Raw genomic sequence first — 16,326 nt, 5'->3', positions numbered from 1 at the left:
CGGGTTTTCCCTGTGAGCTCTGAGCTTCACTATGAAAAACATGCTACATTAGGTCCTGTCACTGTGCACTTGATTAAAACACTGACTTACAGCTGGATTATGTCCTCAGAAACTGTACAATGGCTGCCCACTGCTGCTAATATAATACGTTTAATTGCAGTAAATGAGTTTCCCCGCAGGGATCAACAAATGATACCTTACTCTTACACACCGTAACCTGATGATGATGCTGAATTAAAAGTTAAGAGAATATAATGGTAACTCTTAACAGTTGTCAACATTTTATGCTAAACCATAAATGCAATCCTCAGTGCAACGCTAGAGGAAAAAGCCAAGCAAGCATTCAGGTAATTAGGATTCCTCCTGTGGGTGCAGTCTTGCTCCCATCCATCCAATACCCATTCAGATACTTCATTCTGGACCGCAGCGGTGGACCGAGACATTGAGATTACCATCCTTAGAGCTCAATCTGCCTCAGTGCTCTGAGCTAATAGTCTAGCCTTAAAAATTACTTTTTAAAACTAGAGAAATCTGTGAGATAGTGAAGGAAATAAAGCAGTTATAGGGGCATATTCACTTGCTTTTGTGTTAGTGTGAACTCCCTAACATTGCTGATTAAGTTGTCTTACAAATATTACATTATATTTAAACTACACTGAGGTAATTTCAACACTCTGGACATGAATCTGTAACAATAATCCGTTGTAAACGTTCTCAGCCAGCTGAACAACAAACACACATCTGGCCTGTAGCCTTTATATCCATTCAAACGGTGAACATTAGGATATAATACTTTTGTGTGCTGTGTGTTTGCAGTGTTAGGAGCTCACCCCAGCGGTATTTGTCGATTAGCATGCGAGCCAACTGGATTCTCCCTCATTATCTAACAAGCTAATTACAAGCTAATTATTTCAGGAGAGCGGGGTTAGCACATCAACTTTGCAAAGTTGTGAAATTGATAGAGACAACGCTGCAGTGAGGGCAATCATTATAATTGATGGTGTACTTGTTTGTGTAGTTGAGAAAGGTATCAAGTAGTACCTCAGGAAAACCGGTGCGTCTTTAATTAGAAGACAATCTATACTGCAAAGCAAATAGCTGTGTCTAACATTAACAAATCAAATAGTAAGTCAATTTCCCAGTAGAGCTTTAACCATATTTTTTCAACTGTATTACAAAGAGACAATGCTGAAGTTTAAAAATAACACACTTACTAGAACTAGGCATGCAAATGTTTATTACTTATTGGCAGATTCATTTACATAAAAATCAAAACTGCAATGTTTCAAGGGGAGCCGCATGTAAAATCAAATGCTCATGTTCTTCCTCTGCCCTGTAGACATATTTGTCTTTTCAGACTGTTTTAGTGTGAGTCAAACAGTTTGGGAGATACTGACTACGGAAATGTCTGCTGTTTCTTACTATAATGGAATTAAATGGCAGTTGCCATATGGTGTTTTAATGAAGACTTAAAACACTCAGAGGCGATGTCTCGTTCCAGAAATATTGGCCTGGTTAGGCAGGCCATGTCATTTTATAAAGGAACTATCTTGTTTTTGCTTTCTACATCTGCCAACCTAAACAAGCATGCAGCTAGCTAACAGTGCTGCTCAACACAGTAGGACACCCGTCACCCTGTCACAAGCATGAGCGTCATTAGAAGTAGCTGAAAACTATCTCCTGGAAAGTGAAATGGTTGGCGAGTGTAATTGAGTGGAAAGAAAATAGTTCCCACATAAAAATGTTTGTGATGTTATCACAGGGCAAAGACTTCCCATTAGTGCTCCAGTTATAATTTTGATTTTGTCACACAGTTTTAAAAGCAAAAAACAGACTTTTAGACCCTTAGGATTTGTATTTCTGTAACTGCTGATAAAAGCCGGGGTTTGGGCGAATCGATGGCCTCGCCAGCTTAACCTGGCTGTATGCATCATCAAATGAAAGCCCCTCCCTCAGCATCAGATACCCAATCACGATGGAGGAAGAGCGGGACACGCCAGCGTTACAGTGGACCAGCACCACACCGCCCTGTGGAAAGAGAATGTGACTGTAAGACCAAAAACAGACACAGTAAACATTAAGAAAAGTCAGGATTTCACATCTCGACTTCAATCACAACCTGTCCTCATGGTAAATTAAAATTACTAAAGAAAATATATAACACTGTAAACATAAAATTGGTCAGTTTCAAACAACCATTTAGCCGTTTACAAGATCAGTTTGAAGCTTTAAGGCATTTAAAAACCATGAAAACGAGTACACAGTTATTCAAAACAATTATCTGTTTCTTAGCAAGTCTTAAAAGTAGAAACAACGTCAGGTGCTGGGTCTGTGACCGAGCATTTTCAGTTTATTTTGTATTTTTGATTTCTTATTCTTCTTAGTCTTATTCTAGTTTAGGTTTCCAGTCTACTCTTGTCTTCTGTGTCAGTATGTCATGTGTTTCTTGTCCGCGTGTTTCATGTTGTCAAGCCTGTGTTGTCATATCTAAGTCTCTCCATGTTTCCTGTTTTATTTTGAAAGTCTTGTGTTTCTTTGTTCAATGTGTTTAGTTTTACTCTATCCCTGTGACGTTGTTATGTTAATTTGTGTCAGCCGTTTCCTCATGTGTTTCCACTTCCCCTTAACACCCACTGTGTGTATTTAGTGTGTGTGTTTTCATTCAGTGTTTGTCAGGTTGTCTGTGTTTGCTCCCATCACGTCACATCAAGTTCTGTGTACTTCATGATTCTGCTCAGGTTGTGTCCTTGTGGTTTTTTTGTTTGTTTTTTTTTCCCCTCATCACAGTTTCTCGCACATTCCTGGTCAGAATCATGTTCATATCTGTTGTCATAGTTATTATAGTTGAATTATAGTTACCACAGTTTAATTTCCCCAGTTTAGGTTTTACTTTAGTTTTTGCCCCTGTTCGCTTTTTGCTTTATTTTTGTACTCATGTTTAATCAGCCTGAATAAACGGCTCGCCTTTGAAACGCAGTCCGTCTCCTTCCGTGTCTGCAATTGGGTCCCACTATTCACTCAAGACACAGTCAGCTCCTGCTGACAGCGGCAAACAATCTCATATGAACAACAAGACTTAGTATTTTAAACTGTATTCATTTAACAAAAATCAATGCAGATGCCAAAATGCAGGAGTGTGCGAAAAACTAAGACCATCTTTAGCACCATTTGTTTTCTCTAGGACTTTTTGTGGAACAATTTTGGCCCAATTTTGTTCTTTGTCCCGTCACAGCATTTCAATTGGGTTGAGGTGTACACTTTGGTTTTAAGCTTCCCTGGGAATTAAAAGGGTGAATAGCAGTCAGCTGCTGGTAATCAGATGCACCTGATGAACTGATGATCAGAAAGTGTGACCACCTCTATAAATGCACGTTTCATCTGCAGCATTCTCGTGTGTGTGTTAACATGATGCAAAGGAGGACAGACATCGGCAATGATGTTAAAGAAGCAATCGTTGCTGCCCATCAATTCTTTGGAAGGGCTTTAAGGCCATTTCCAAAGAATTTTACGTCCATTATTCCACAATGAACAAGATCATTCTTCTGCAAAGGATCTAATTATTTTTTATTATGTCCTGACATGTGAAACCTTAGAAATGAAAGATATGCTTTCTTAGACATGCTTTCTTTTTCACATGACCGTATGGCTGAGGTTTCTACTCCCACTTCAGTAAAACAGAGTTAAGTAAAAGCATTACACTGAAGTCCAAGGGTGACTCTAAGTTCACAAAGATCACTTTGTCTCTAAAGAAGAAATCTGTCAACTAAAACAAAATTTTAAAAAGAATTTGAATGGTATAAATAAAACTTTGATTCACGAAAGATTTTCATACGACGATTTCTCTTAATGTTAGCGCACAAAGTGAGCTTTTTGTGTGGCCACATACCGGTCGTGAGTAAAGGTGAATAAATATGTTTTTATGCTATTTATTAAAGCTTAAAGATAAATTTCACTGTATTTTGTATTTTGTTATTTTCTGATTTCTTAATATTCCTGAAGGAGCATTAGACGGATGATGTAGAGCGAGTTGAGAGAGAGCAAATCTGCATCTGGGACTGTGTGAGAATGTGTCAAAAAATTTGCACTGTGATACGTATTAATGTTGATGTAATTATTTTACTGCCTAAAGTGCCTTGCTGGAAATATTTTTTAAAAGTCTAGCCACATCTTGCGTGCAGGCCCACGGCTCACTTCTGAAGCTCAGTGTATTGACACTTTTTTGTCTCTTTTATTCACAGCGAAATCTCCCGTCGCAGAATGAAGTCTCTTTCCAGGCTGAAATAAAGTGGAACTGAACGTGTGAGTGCAGTTTTGATTTTTACTGTCCATCAGTACCCAGGAAGGAGAGGGTATTTAAATGATCTTGCTGCAAGTGGCATGCTATCAGAGTGCTTTCTTTTTTTAAAAAAAAATTATAACAATATCCAGCAGTTCCACTGGGAAAAATACAATTTATTGAAGTGCACACAGAACAATATCTGTATTGTGCTGTATAAGACCTCTCTTTTATAAGTTTCCATCTTTCAAAATGGTTGATCTGCCCTTATAATATCTGTGCTGGTGTCTTCAGTCAGCATTGTTACATATTAGGTCTTGTTTTCCTTCTTTACAAAAGAAAACTACAGAAAACTTCTGCAGACTGAAAATTGCCTGAGCTACATAATCCATCACAGCAAACACAGAGACTTAATTTGGTTTTGTCAGTGTTTCTTGTTTTGCTGTTATTTCATTGCGCTCCAGTTGAGTGTTTTCATATCAGCGCTCACATCACATTATGTTCTGCTTACGGTCAATACACACACACACACACACACAAGCAGAAAGAGATGCAAGTCTGTGCCAGGAAATAATCCCTTAAAAAGTATTTCATACAACATGTAAAATCACTGAGGAGAAAATTGAGTTAAAGCACAGAAAATGTTACTTTGCAGACTACATTAGATGACCCCAGCATAAGCTTTTAAAAGGTAATCAGGCCTGCTACCTCACCTTTGTGCTGAGTTGCAGATAACTGCCTCCTGTAGATGTGTGTAAATGCATCACAGTGAGGCAGCAGAATAGCTGTGTGTGCACACTGACATGTTAAATTAGCCAGCAGATATGAAAGAAGGCATTTTCAGGCTGCATGAATCTCCTCAGGGAAGGTAGATGCAGGAGTTTTTAAATAGATCAGATTTTCTTTTTTTTATGTTGGTGTTATTTTTCATTTTCATTTAATCTGGCAAAACCATAAAAGCTGACGAGTTTGTCCTTTATATGTACCAATCAGCCACAACATTAAAACCACCTGCTTAATACTGTGCATCGTTCCCTCTGCCTGCCAAATCAGCTCTGACCTGTTAAGGCATGAACTCCACAGACGTCTGAAGCTGTCAGGCACTGAGACATTAGCAGCAGATCCTTTAATTCCTCTAGGTTGCAAGGTGGGGTTTGAGGCCTGGGAAATAGCAAAGCCAAGTCGACACCATAGGTGCTTTGTCATGTTCCTGAAATCATTTGTAATTTAGGTTTGCAGAACAGTTGCATTATCAAGCTCAGAGAGGCCACAAGAGTCGCAAAATTATTATCTGATCTAATAATAAGAGGAAGCTCGTTCAACAGCGGTGCAACTAAAACGGCAACAATGTGGATCCCCTTCATTTTAAGCCTGGACCGTGGAATCTGTGGCAGCCATTGATTCTCTGATCCGAAGGGTTCGGGCGCAGAAACAGGGGGTTAAGAGTTCTGAGATATTAAGTGGAGCCATACCATGTAGTGGTTTAAAAGCAATCAATAAAATCCTAAATTGGATTCTGTAGGAATGGGAAGCCAGGGTAATTCTGCGAGGACTGGAGTAATGTGTTCGATGGGTTTGTGAAGAGCTTTGCTGCAGTGTTTTGTACTAACTATAGACGACCAACTGCTGCATCATTGAGGCACGTGCGAATGAACTGTGCTATTTTAATGAGCAGGAATTGATTGTGGGTAAGATTTATTTATTTTTATTTATTTAATTTTATTTTTTTGTTTCACACATGGTACAGCAGTAATGCATTCCCACACACAACCTTCCTTTCAATTAAAGTAACACTGTTTCCATGCATGAAAAGGAGCAGGAAGAAGAATAAATGCTTATTGATACCTGCCCCCTATCTGTGATAATACAAGTAGGCAACCAAAATTACACTATGACAATTTTCTGCACATAACAAAACAAAACAAAGCAAACAGAACAATATACTCAACAATGAGCAATACCACTAAATATCAAACTAAAAGGATCGTTTTTCTACAATTAAATTCTATTCTTTTCAACTTCTTCATATTGGTTTATCATTTTATTCTTATAGCAGATTTTAAATTGAGAAACATTTATACAACACTTAAGATGATCACTGAGAGAATTCCAGTTTCTTATGCCTGTGACTGTTGGACACATTTGCCTTTGTGTGGTTCGAGCAAACCGGTGCTTAAAATAAAACTTCCTTCTGCCGTCCCCATTTTCTGAACACAATACAAATAAACTTTGTAACTTAAGAGGTAGTGTTTTATTTTTCGCCCTAAACATAATAGTTAAAGTCTGTAATTTCACTATGTCTTCTAGTTTTAACAATTTCAATTTTTTGAAATTATTAGTGTGTTCTCTATATTTAACATTATGCATAATTCGAAGCGCTCTCTTCTGTAATAAATATAATGGTTTCATATTAGTCATGTATGTATTCCCCCATATTTCAACACAATAGCTCAGATAGGGTAGAAACAATGAAAAATATAATATTCTCATTGTCTTGTAATCTAATATATATCTAACATTACCCAGGATATAAATACTTTTAGCCAACTTTTTTTTTAACATGTGATTTCCATGTTAACTTGTCATCCACTATTACACCCAGAAAACAGAATTCTGTCACTCTTTCAATTATCACTCCCTCTATAGATAATACTATCTCTTCCTCCTTTACACGGTTTCCGAATATCATAAACTTTGTTTTTTCCAAATTCAGCGATAACTCATTTACATCAAACCATTTTTTAATTTTTTTCATTTCAATAACCATAATTTTAGCCAATTCTTTCAAGTTCTCTCCGGAACAATAAAAATTTGTATCGTCTGCAAACAAAACAAAATTCAACATTTTTGACACATCACAAATGTCATTTATATATAAATTAAAAAGTTTTGGTCCTAAAACAGAGCCTTGAGGGACCCCACATTCTATTTTCATTCTATCAGATGAATTGCCTAAACACTGCACATACTGAAACCTATTATCTAAATAGCTGCTTAACCAGTTCAATACTATTCCTCTCACACCATAAGTTCTTAACTTAGAAATCAAGATGGAGTGTTGCAGAGTGTCAAAAGCTTTTCTTAAATCAATGAATACCCCTATAGTATATTTATTATGATGTGTTGCTGATGAAATGTCTTCAATAGTATTCATTAATGCTATTGCTGTTGATCTGTTCCATCGAAATCCGTACTGACTTTCGCTTAGCAGTTGATGTTTTTCAATGAAACTATCAAATCTTTGTGCAAAGAGTTTTTCAAGCACTTTAGAAAACTGTGATAGCAATGATACTGGTCTATAATTATTAAAACTATGTCTGTCTCCCGATTTATAAAGAGGGATAACTTTTGCCACTTTCATTCGGTCAGGAAATACAACCGAATAGGACAGATGTCCTGTAACATGAAATTTAACAGAGCATTTTCAATACAGCATTTCTAAGCATACTAATTTTTTTTTAATTGTTCTTGGAAAACATCAGTTTTATTTTCACACAATTACAACAACAAAAAATACCAGGGTGAATATTATTACCCCCCTGATAAACTGACCTTTTTATTGAGCCATAGAACAAACCACTGCTGTGCAATGATGTGACTGAACTTTGTAATGCTCAAAGCTTTTAAAATCAAGTTAAAACTTTCACTGTACTCGCAGTATAAAAACTTCAGCAAGGGTTTGAGTTGTCACTTGAGAAAGCACCTTGCCAAAAACAAAAGAAATCAGCTTAGACTTGAGAAAAAGAATTATTGATGCTCACAAAGGAGGAGATGGATATACAAAGTTATCACAGCATTTCCAAGTGCCAAGAACAGGAGTGAGAAGTATCATCACGAAATTCAAAGACAGCCACAAAGTACAGAACAAGCCTGACAGAGGTAGGAAGCAAAATATTTCAAAGACTCTGGAATGAAAACTGGTGAAAGATGTGTCTAAAGACCCCAGAACAACTGCCAAGACTTAGGCAAATCAGGGATTGTAGTCACAGAGAAGACAATCACTAGAACCCTTCACAGGAATAGACTGCAAGGCAGCAGACCAACAAAACTCCACTTCTGCACTTCAAGCCAGACTGAAATATGTTAACGATAACCTGGAGAAAGATTATGCTCACTGGAAGCGCGCCCTTTAGTCCGATGAGACGAAACTAGAGCTCTTATGTTTGGAGAAAGAAGGAAGAGGCTTGAGACCCTAGTAACACTGTCCCCACAGTGAAATATGGTGGTGGAAGTATTATGCTGTGGGGATGCTTCAGTGCATCTGGAACTGGGAATCTCATCAAGATGGAAGAAAACATAAAGAAAGAAGAAGATGTGGAGATTTGTAAAGGAAACTTCAAGCAGTCTGCAGAAAAATTGGGTCTGGTTCAATCAGCCTTCATCTTCCAAGTTGTTTTTTCACAATTTAGGAATAATTTAATCAGAAATCAACATTATCTACCCAAAACATGCACCTGGTGAACTCCAAGGTGAATCCTACTGACAAAGTCCTGACTTGTATCCCACTGAAAATAGTTGAGGTAAACTGAAGACCAATGTCCATGCCAGAAGACCATCAAATCTGAAGAAGCTTGAGATATTGGCCAAAGAAAAATGTGTAGGGAAAGCTGATGATGTGCGACACTCGTTGAAGCAAAAAAGGATACACAATTGACTATTAACATCATCATTAGAAACCATTTTGTTTGTGTGAGGAAGTAAAATAATGTAAGCTGTCAAAATAAAAGTAGCATGTTTGGGGAAAGCCGGTTTAAATATTGCTTGCTTTTTTTAGTCTCTGGGAAGAAAATTAGCCCAACGTCATTTATTCCATGGCCCAGTTCTGATGCTCTTGTGTTCACTGCAGGCATCGTTGGTGATGGACAACGAGAAGCATGGGTGGGCACTGTGACCACTCTGCAGATACACAGGTATCTGTGATCCTGTTGACATTCACCAGCCCTCCCGCCTTGGCCCACTTATGGTAAAGAAAATAAAGAATTAAGGGGCAAGGGGAGTAGGGGTAATATTCCCAGAATAACTCAGATTTTAGATCTAGATTAAAGTTGTAAATTCACATGAAAGAAAATGCACATACGTATTGATAAAAAAACAACAGCTTTCTTAAGTTTTCTTAAAAGGGACTTTTGGTTAGATGTCTGATATAAAGTTTGTGGATAATAAAGGCTGCAGACATTTAAAGTTATTAAAAGCGTGACATTAAATGCATTAATGTCACGCCTTTTAGCCTAACATCAGTCTTTCATGTCTTGCGATTGCATTTTATGCTTCAAAAAGATATTGGAGAAATTTGTGGAGTTCATCTTGCTGAACACAAAGTGTAAGTGTCAAAAACTTTACATCCCATAGGGCTTATTTCTGTAATAATCATAAGTTTATGGATAGTCAGTTGAGCCAAAGCAATGCCAGCCTCTGGGTTGGCCTGCAAAGAACATCATCTCTGCAGAACTCTGCCGCCATAACTGCCATCCACGTATAGAAGTGGATGACTTTATTCTAACCGTGTGTACGTACCTGTTCCCGAGTCTGATCTATGAAGGAGCTGCACTCCTCGAAGTAGGAAGTGATCTCGGTTTCTGGGAGGTCCAGGATCTGGAGCGTCTTATAGACCATCTTATCTGGGAACAGGTTATCGACTCCATATGCAACATTTAGCACATGAGATACCTGACAGAGGGGACATGGGGAAGAGGGAGTGGGTGCAGAGACATGAAACTCCTTGAGCAAATGACCCCTAAGCATTGACTTGCTTTAAAAGCTCTTTTTGCCTTGACAGAAGAGTAAGAGAGATATTCTGTCAGCCATATTGATGACATGACACAAGCTGAATGTGACTGAGAGAGGGCAGAGGCACAGGGAGAAAGAAGGAAAGGGGAGAGAGATGGAGAGGAAAGGGTGAGGAAAGCAAGAGGGAGCAAGTGTAGGCAGGGAAGAAGACAGATGGCTCCAATTCATTTTGCAGTATCTGTCTACTCTCACTTAAATTTAGCTTACCTCAGAGGGCTAAATTCTCTCCTCCGTTACATCTCAGCGTCGCACTAATGTGCTCTGCTTTTAGACTACTTGTATCATCTAACATCCTCTTCCGCGTTAAGAGACAAGTTAGGCGTTACACTATATTTTTTATTATTGACAACAAATCCCATTAAAGGCCAAAATCAACAGTGAAATGATCCTTCTCGGAAGTATTGTGTGTGTATCAAAGTCTGATAAATCTCATTCCAGTATGCCACAGAGCTATATTATTGCCTAAAAAGTATTAAAAACATATCAAACACACACAGTGTGGTTTATTTTCTGTCCTGCTGCTACAGTAAATACTTCCACACTTAATATATATAAATCTGTAGCTGTAAATAGTCCCAACAGATGTACTTATTCCTCCTATTTAAGTAATGTTGGCTAAAAGTGAAAGTGAGCCTCGTTTTAGAGAAGTTTTGAGTCTTGCCACACAAGGTAAAAAGAAACATTTTTACCTTGTTAATTGATTGAGCTTTTAAAATATCCCTGTCTGTTCCGATTAGATAACAATAATTTTTTCATTATTACAGATATTCCTTGGTGGATAAAATGCACTTTTGACAAACCACAGTTAATGTAGTTGCTGCCTACAGTGGATTTTCAAAATAAAGAAAATGACATACGGCACAGTGATGATAAATAATAGAATTATGTCTGCATGCTAAATGTCTGGCTTTTGACATCCACGTGGGAGTTTTTTGTAGATGGAAAAGTGAATAGGAAGGCAAATGCAGTTAGACTTCAAGCAGTAGAAAATGTGCCTGCAATAATCCAGACAACCAGAGAGTTGATCACTATCAAAACCACGACTACAGGAAACCAACCAAGCACCAGACGTCTACTGGGTGCTGTTTTCTTTGGCTAAACCTGCCTGGAGCAACTAGGCCTTTAAAAACACATTACATCAAAATATGACATTTTTAGAGTGCGTCTTTAGTTTTATTGATATTTGATCAACCCAGCATCTAGTACAGACAGACAAACTATTGAAGGATGGCAATAGTTTGACAAAACACGCTTCTGTCATTTATATACATCAACGTGTGACTTAGGGTTCTAACTGGGTAATGGATGGTTTGTTCCGAGGTTTGCAAAGCTGCCTCCTGGCTAAAAGTGGGAATCTGTAGGTTGTTTCATGATTGTCCATAGCAGTTCTAAAAATAAGACTACTCTTCACCTTTCACTTTTTAACCAAATCTGCTTTCCAGTATATTCTTGCTGGGTTGGGAAATGGACGTTCTACTCTCTGTAGCATCATATCTATAATATGTCCGTTTTACAGTGAGTAGATCTGACATTCTGCCAGTCTCAATGTGAGATTTACCAACAAAATACTCCACTGCAGTGTTTAAAGGCATTGTTCTACCGGTAAGAGCAGGTTTTTTATAAAGTGCCTTTGGGCAGGATGTCAAATCTCCTGAGTTTAATAGCTATCTAAGAAAACCTGAATTTAGACAGCCAAGGTTTCATCCTAGAAACAGGAAGTGAAGGTATTCGTAATCTCTCCAATTCATCATCCTGAGAGTGCACAGGCAGCAATATGCCCATGCCTGGGAGCAGCCACTGCAGAGAAGGACTAGTCACATTTCACTGATGTGGAGGAGCCGCGCTGAGACTTACTGTAATCATTTACTCCCTCTACTGTGCTAAACTGTCACTGCATGAGTCATGAAGCTCCTCTGGCTATTCGCTGGCTGCTGCTGACCCACAGGAAAGCTCAGCTACATAGCTGCCTCTAATCTCATGTCACTACACATGCTATCACAACAAAGCAAGGGCATGCCCGCCCTATTGATCCCTCTGTACTGACCTTATATCTCTGCAGGGTGTCAATGGGGGATGTGCAGTGATGAAAGAAAGTATTTCTCTCCTTCCTGACTTCCTTGTTTTTTGTCATATTTGTCACACTAGAATGTTTCAGGCCATCAAACAAATTTTAATATTAGACACTGATAACCCGAGTAAATACAAAATACATTTTTTCAATGATGATTTCATTTATTGCAGTTCTGGGTTCTTTTGTGACCTCCTGGATGAGTTGTGGGTGCGTTCTTGTTGTAATCTTCATAGGCCGACTTCTCCTGGGAAGGTTCACCATCAGTTTTCTCCTTGAAATGGCTTTGTCACCCGTTCCAGACTGATAGATCACTTTGGTTCTCATCTGTTCTCGAGTTTCTTTAGCCAGTGGCATGTTGTGTTGCTTTGGGTTCACAAACAACTCTCTAGGTCTGCATAAATGAGGCTTTAGCGATTGATTTTGCAGTAGTGGCCAAAAACCAGCTGGCAGATAATCGTGCATTACACATTTTAACCTCGCAACTGGCGGTTTTCAACTTACCTCTAAGGTTATATGACTGGGGCCTAACTTTAATGTGTCTTCATCCCCTGTGCAGTAATTGTTACAACAGAAACAGTAACAACTAAACGCTGTTTTTGAACCCTCTCATGTTGGGGAGCTCTCTCCATTAATTTGATACTCACTTTTATTTTACTTTTGGTTTCTGTGACTCTACCACTTCACCTTATGCCTTCCCTTTTAACAACAGAGCTCGTTTTCTTTTGGCGGATTGTATCCACCGTTACTTTGTTTCCACTTTCCACCATGTCAGCTACGTGGGGAAAACTACAGGAAATAAAAGTGCTTTCCTCTTCTCGGTGAGAGCCAGTCTAATTGTTGACCACATTAATATTCAGTTGGCTATTATACTGTGCAATAATAATAATTTATTATAAGTTAAAGCAAAAACATGTCTACCTCTGCTTTAATAACACCAGCACATTGAGTCTATTGATTTTCTAATAACATCTGCCACACACCACTAAAAATATGATGGACATCTGTCTACTCTTCTTTAGCAGACTTGCTGAACAAGGTCCCCTGTCAGACTCTTATTTAAAAAGTGCTCTAAAAATCCTGGCATCCTTTCACAGATGTGTCAGTGTAAATCGTCTCCTTCTATACTGATGAGACATATGGGCCGGAGCAGGCTTATTTCCAAACACACGCTCAATCCTTTGGCTTTAGATGTGCATCTCAGCACCATGAGTTTGGCATTACGTAAAAGTGGATTGGCTAATGCAAAGAGTGCAAATGTTGCTACTTTGAAGACAGTAAGCTGAGAATCCACCCTGGAAAGTCTGGAGCAAGTGCTTCCATCATATTCTGCTTCCTGCCCATATGTCTCCCTCACATAATTACCCAGCTCCTGCTACTCAAGACTTCCACTGCTGTCTTCATGAGGAGTTATTTGACAAATGGAAAGAGATCATTGCTCTATTTTAACTGTCTCCCTGCGTGATTTCCTTTCTCAGTTGAAACTGGAGTGCTGTTGCCTTTTTGTTTTTTACTTTATTGCCTTCAAAACAATAAGCATGGTCAAGGATATTGAGGAGACACAAAACAAATACAAGACAAACAAGACTGAATCATTATATCTATACAATGTCTGACCAGGGGGTTGCATCAGAAGAGGTGGGAAGGTGGTGGAAAAAATGCCAAAGTAATCATTCTTACCACCTCCATCACGGCTACAAGTAATGATAATAAATCAGTCGGGGTAAGTAGTGTGTTGGTCCCTGCCACTGGCAGAGAGGCAGGGACAGGGCACCGCCTGGAGCTCTAGAATGCCAAGGGCGGCGGAATATCTTTTTTTAATTAAAGATTATCTTTATTAAAATCACCCCTGTGTGGTTAACACCATATTTTCCACTTGCTGTCATTTGTGTGGAGATATTTTAATTTATTCTCTCTGATTTTGGTCCTTTTTGAATCAACTTCAGAGCTCGGTAGAAAGAGGCTGGCCCAGGGGGTTTGCTCCCTTTCAAAACCAGACCCTGAGGAATGAGCCAGTTTAGTAGGGACAGAATTCTTTCACTGCCTTCACTTCAGCAGGTTTTGTAAGTGTTCCTCATAAAGGCTTCCCTCATATGCTGATTCTCTGATTTGGTTTGCCTTAGAAAGCTAGCTGTGATTTCTTTCTTGCTTTGGTCTTAGTTCACCCTGGAGTAATTTGCTTTCAGTTATTCTCACATCCTTCGTATGCACGTCAGTGGAATGTTCACTGGTTAAAAGAATGACTTGTCCTGGAAAGGGTAAAGCCACCGCCTTGATCACTACCCTTTCCTCGGCTCCAGCTCTGTGAACGTCCTACCTGCCCCTTCTCCTACAGTTCCTCTGACCATGATGAAAAATGTATGCATGACAATTTACAAAACTCAGAAATGGCACTGCAAAAATATTCTTTAAATGAATGTGTGTATTTCCTGTGGCGTACGCAAAGGAACAAAGAAGCAACACCACCACAAACACAAAGTAGCCCACATGTCACATACATGCATGTGCTATCACCACTGGTAAAGATAGGGCCACTAGTGACGTGTAAACTGACTACATTTACTCAAGTACTTTACAGTACTTGTATTTCCAGGTCATTCTACTTAACAGTTTTTGGATGCAAATACTGTTTTTGTTCTTCATACCATTACTTTCAAGCTTTAAATAATTACTATTTTGCTCATTTTAAACTATAAATCTGCTGCTATACAATTCTCTGTTATTATAGTTGAAAGTTTCAGGCAATATACAGTAATTAATATACATACATAGTAATTAAAATCATCTCCTACTGCAACATTAAAGTAATATACACATTAATGAATCCATTACCATGATATACAAATAAAGTAATGCAAACAGTCACAGTACATACATTGTATGTGATTGCCAAAACTTTTGTAGTATTCCATTTACTTATGTAAAGTATCTAAATATTTGGTTTCCCAATTAGCAAAATGGGTTTCAATGCTTTTCAATTATCAGCCTTGCTCACTGTGTTATTTTGCATGTAACTCCATATGGATGACTCCACAGCGCTGCTTATAAGCTTAAATATACGCAGCGATTTCTTGACCGATGTTCTGTTTCTGACTAAATATTCAAATGTCCCGTGATCCACCCTGACTTGTTCTCAGTCCCTCTCTGTGTTCAGTTGATGAGCACGATCAGTTCCATTTATTTTAGATACAGTAAGGTGATTTAGGTGGGGACAAGTGAGCAGCAGCTATAATAAAGTAACAATTAAAAGGGTTTGTGAGTGGGAGAGTGATAGGGAATATATATCTGCTAATTTATGTATATGTATATAATAATAATAATAATAATGATAATGATAGTAATGATAATAATGCAGTTTTCCACCTACACTCTATGCTGCATTATTTCTTTTCAAATTTTGCTGATGAAGGTTTATTGTCATGAAATTGTCTCTTCTCGCAAAAAGAATCATGCACTTCCTTCTCTGCAGTGACAGATAACTCTGAATAACTACTGTATTTCAGCAGTTTTTAAGCCTAGTCGAGTGTGACTACATACACAAATCATCTGATTCCTATCCCAGATTTTTTCTGTAGCTTTAAGCCGTTTTGCTCTTGGTTTTTGCTGACTGATATCTTCCCCGCTTGGTATCGCGGCTGTTCAAAAAGGGTTTTGTGTCTGCATGTTTTCTTACGAAGTGATATTGTTGCTGATATCCTTCAGCTTTTGCTTTCCCTGCAAAACTTGGCACCGCTTTAAAACATCCTCATATCGATAGGGTCAAAGGTGTCCTTTTCATGAGATAGTTGCTGTTTCCTGGTCTGTTTGATCATCTGTAATCTATTAAATGCCAGGAAATACCTTGCCTTGTTTCCCCACAGCCCAAAGTCACTTCTTTAGATCATTCAGTCACAGTGTCTGGCATTGCTTTTAGTTGTGAAAATTCAAGTTTTACTCAAAAAAGCAGCACCCCAGTAAAGAAATATGACCAAATGGTACATTTTACTTCTCAGAGGTGTAAATAAACACGGTGTGCTGAAAATATTTCTATTATTAAATTGGTTTAAGCAGTTTTACGGCTGAGGAATTATCATCATGCTACAGGAAGCTTTATTTAAACACACTTGGTAGGCAGATGCATGCCCCATCTGTCTGCCTTCTTATCGAGTTGTTTCTGTCTTTTCAGGCTCTCAGGATGCAGCCCACGACATTGACA

The 16,326-nt window shown here is 38.4% G+C and overlaps 1 protein-coding gene across 1 annotated transcript; it reads right to left on the bottom strand.

Annotated features, from left to right (window-relative positions):
• Positions 1-1,220: 1,220 nt before the first annotated feature.
• Positions 1,221-12,258, bottom strand: LOC120734967 (dual specificity protein phosphatase 19-like). The gene is made up of 3 exons (XM_040034099.1): positions 12,108-12,258; positions 9,791-9,943; positions 1,221-2,028 (listed from the first exon to the last, which is right to left on the bottom strand). Exons 1-3 carry the CDS (start codon positions 12,192-12,194, stop codon positions 1,846-1,848), a joined length of 423 nt encoding a protein of 140 aa, XP_039890033.1. The 5' UTR covers positions 12,195-12,258; the 3' UTR covers positions 1,221-1,845.
• Positions 12,259-16,326: the final 4,068 nt, after the last annotated feature.

Source organism: Simochromis diagramma, unplaced genomic scaffold (assembly GCF_900408965.1).
Source record: "Simochromis diagramma unplaced genomic scaffold, fSimDia1.1 OVJJ01000176.1, whole genome shotgun sequence".
Taxonomy (NCBI): Eukaryota; Metazoa; Chordata; class Actinopteri; order Cichliformes; family Cichlidae; genus Simochromis; species Simochromis diagramma.
This window is presented reverse-complemented; position numbering and strand designations above follow the sequence as displayed.

Bases quoted from the DNA above. Each gene is read 5' to 3' on its own strand.
- LOC120734967 (XM_040034099.1), bottom strand. From the start codon at position 12,194: ATGACAAAAAACAAGGAAGTCAGGAAGGAGAGAAATACTTTCTTTCAT. The intron at 9,944-12,107 runs GTCAGTACAGAG...CCCCTCTGTCAG, and splicing joins ACACCCTGCAGAGATATAAG to GTATCTCATGTGCTAAATGT. The intron at 2,029-9,790 runs GTACGTACACAC...CTCTTTCCACAG, and splicing joins TAGATCAGACTCGGGAACAG to GGCGGTGTGGTGCTGGTCCA.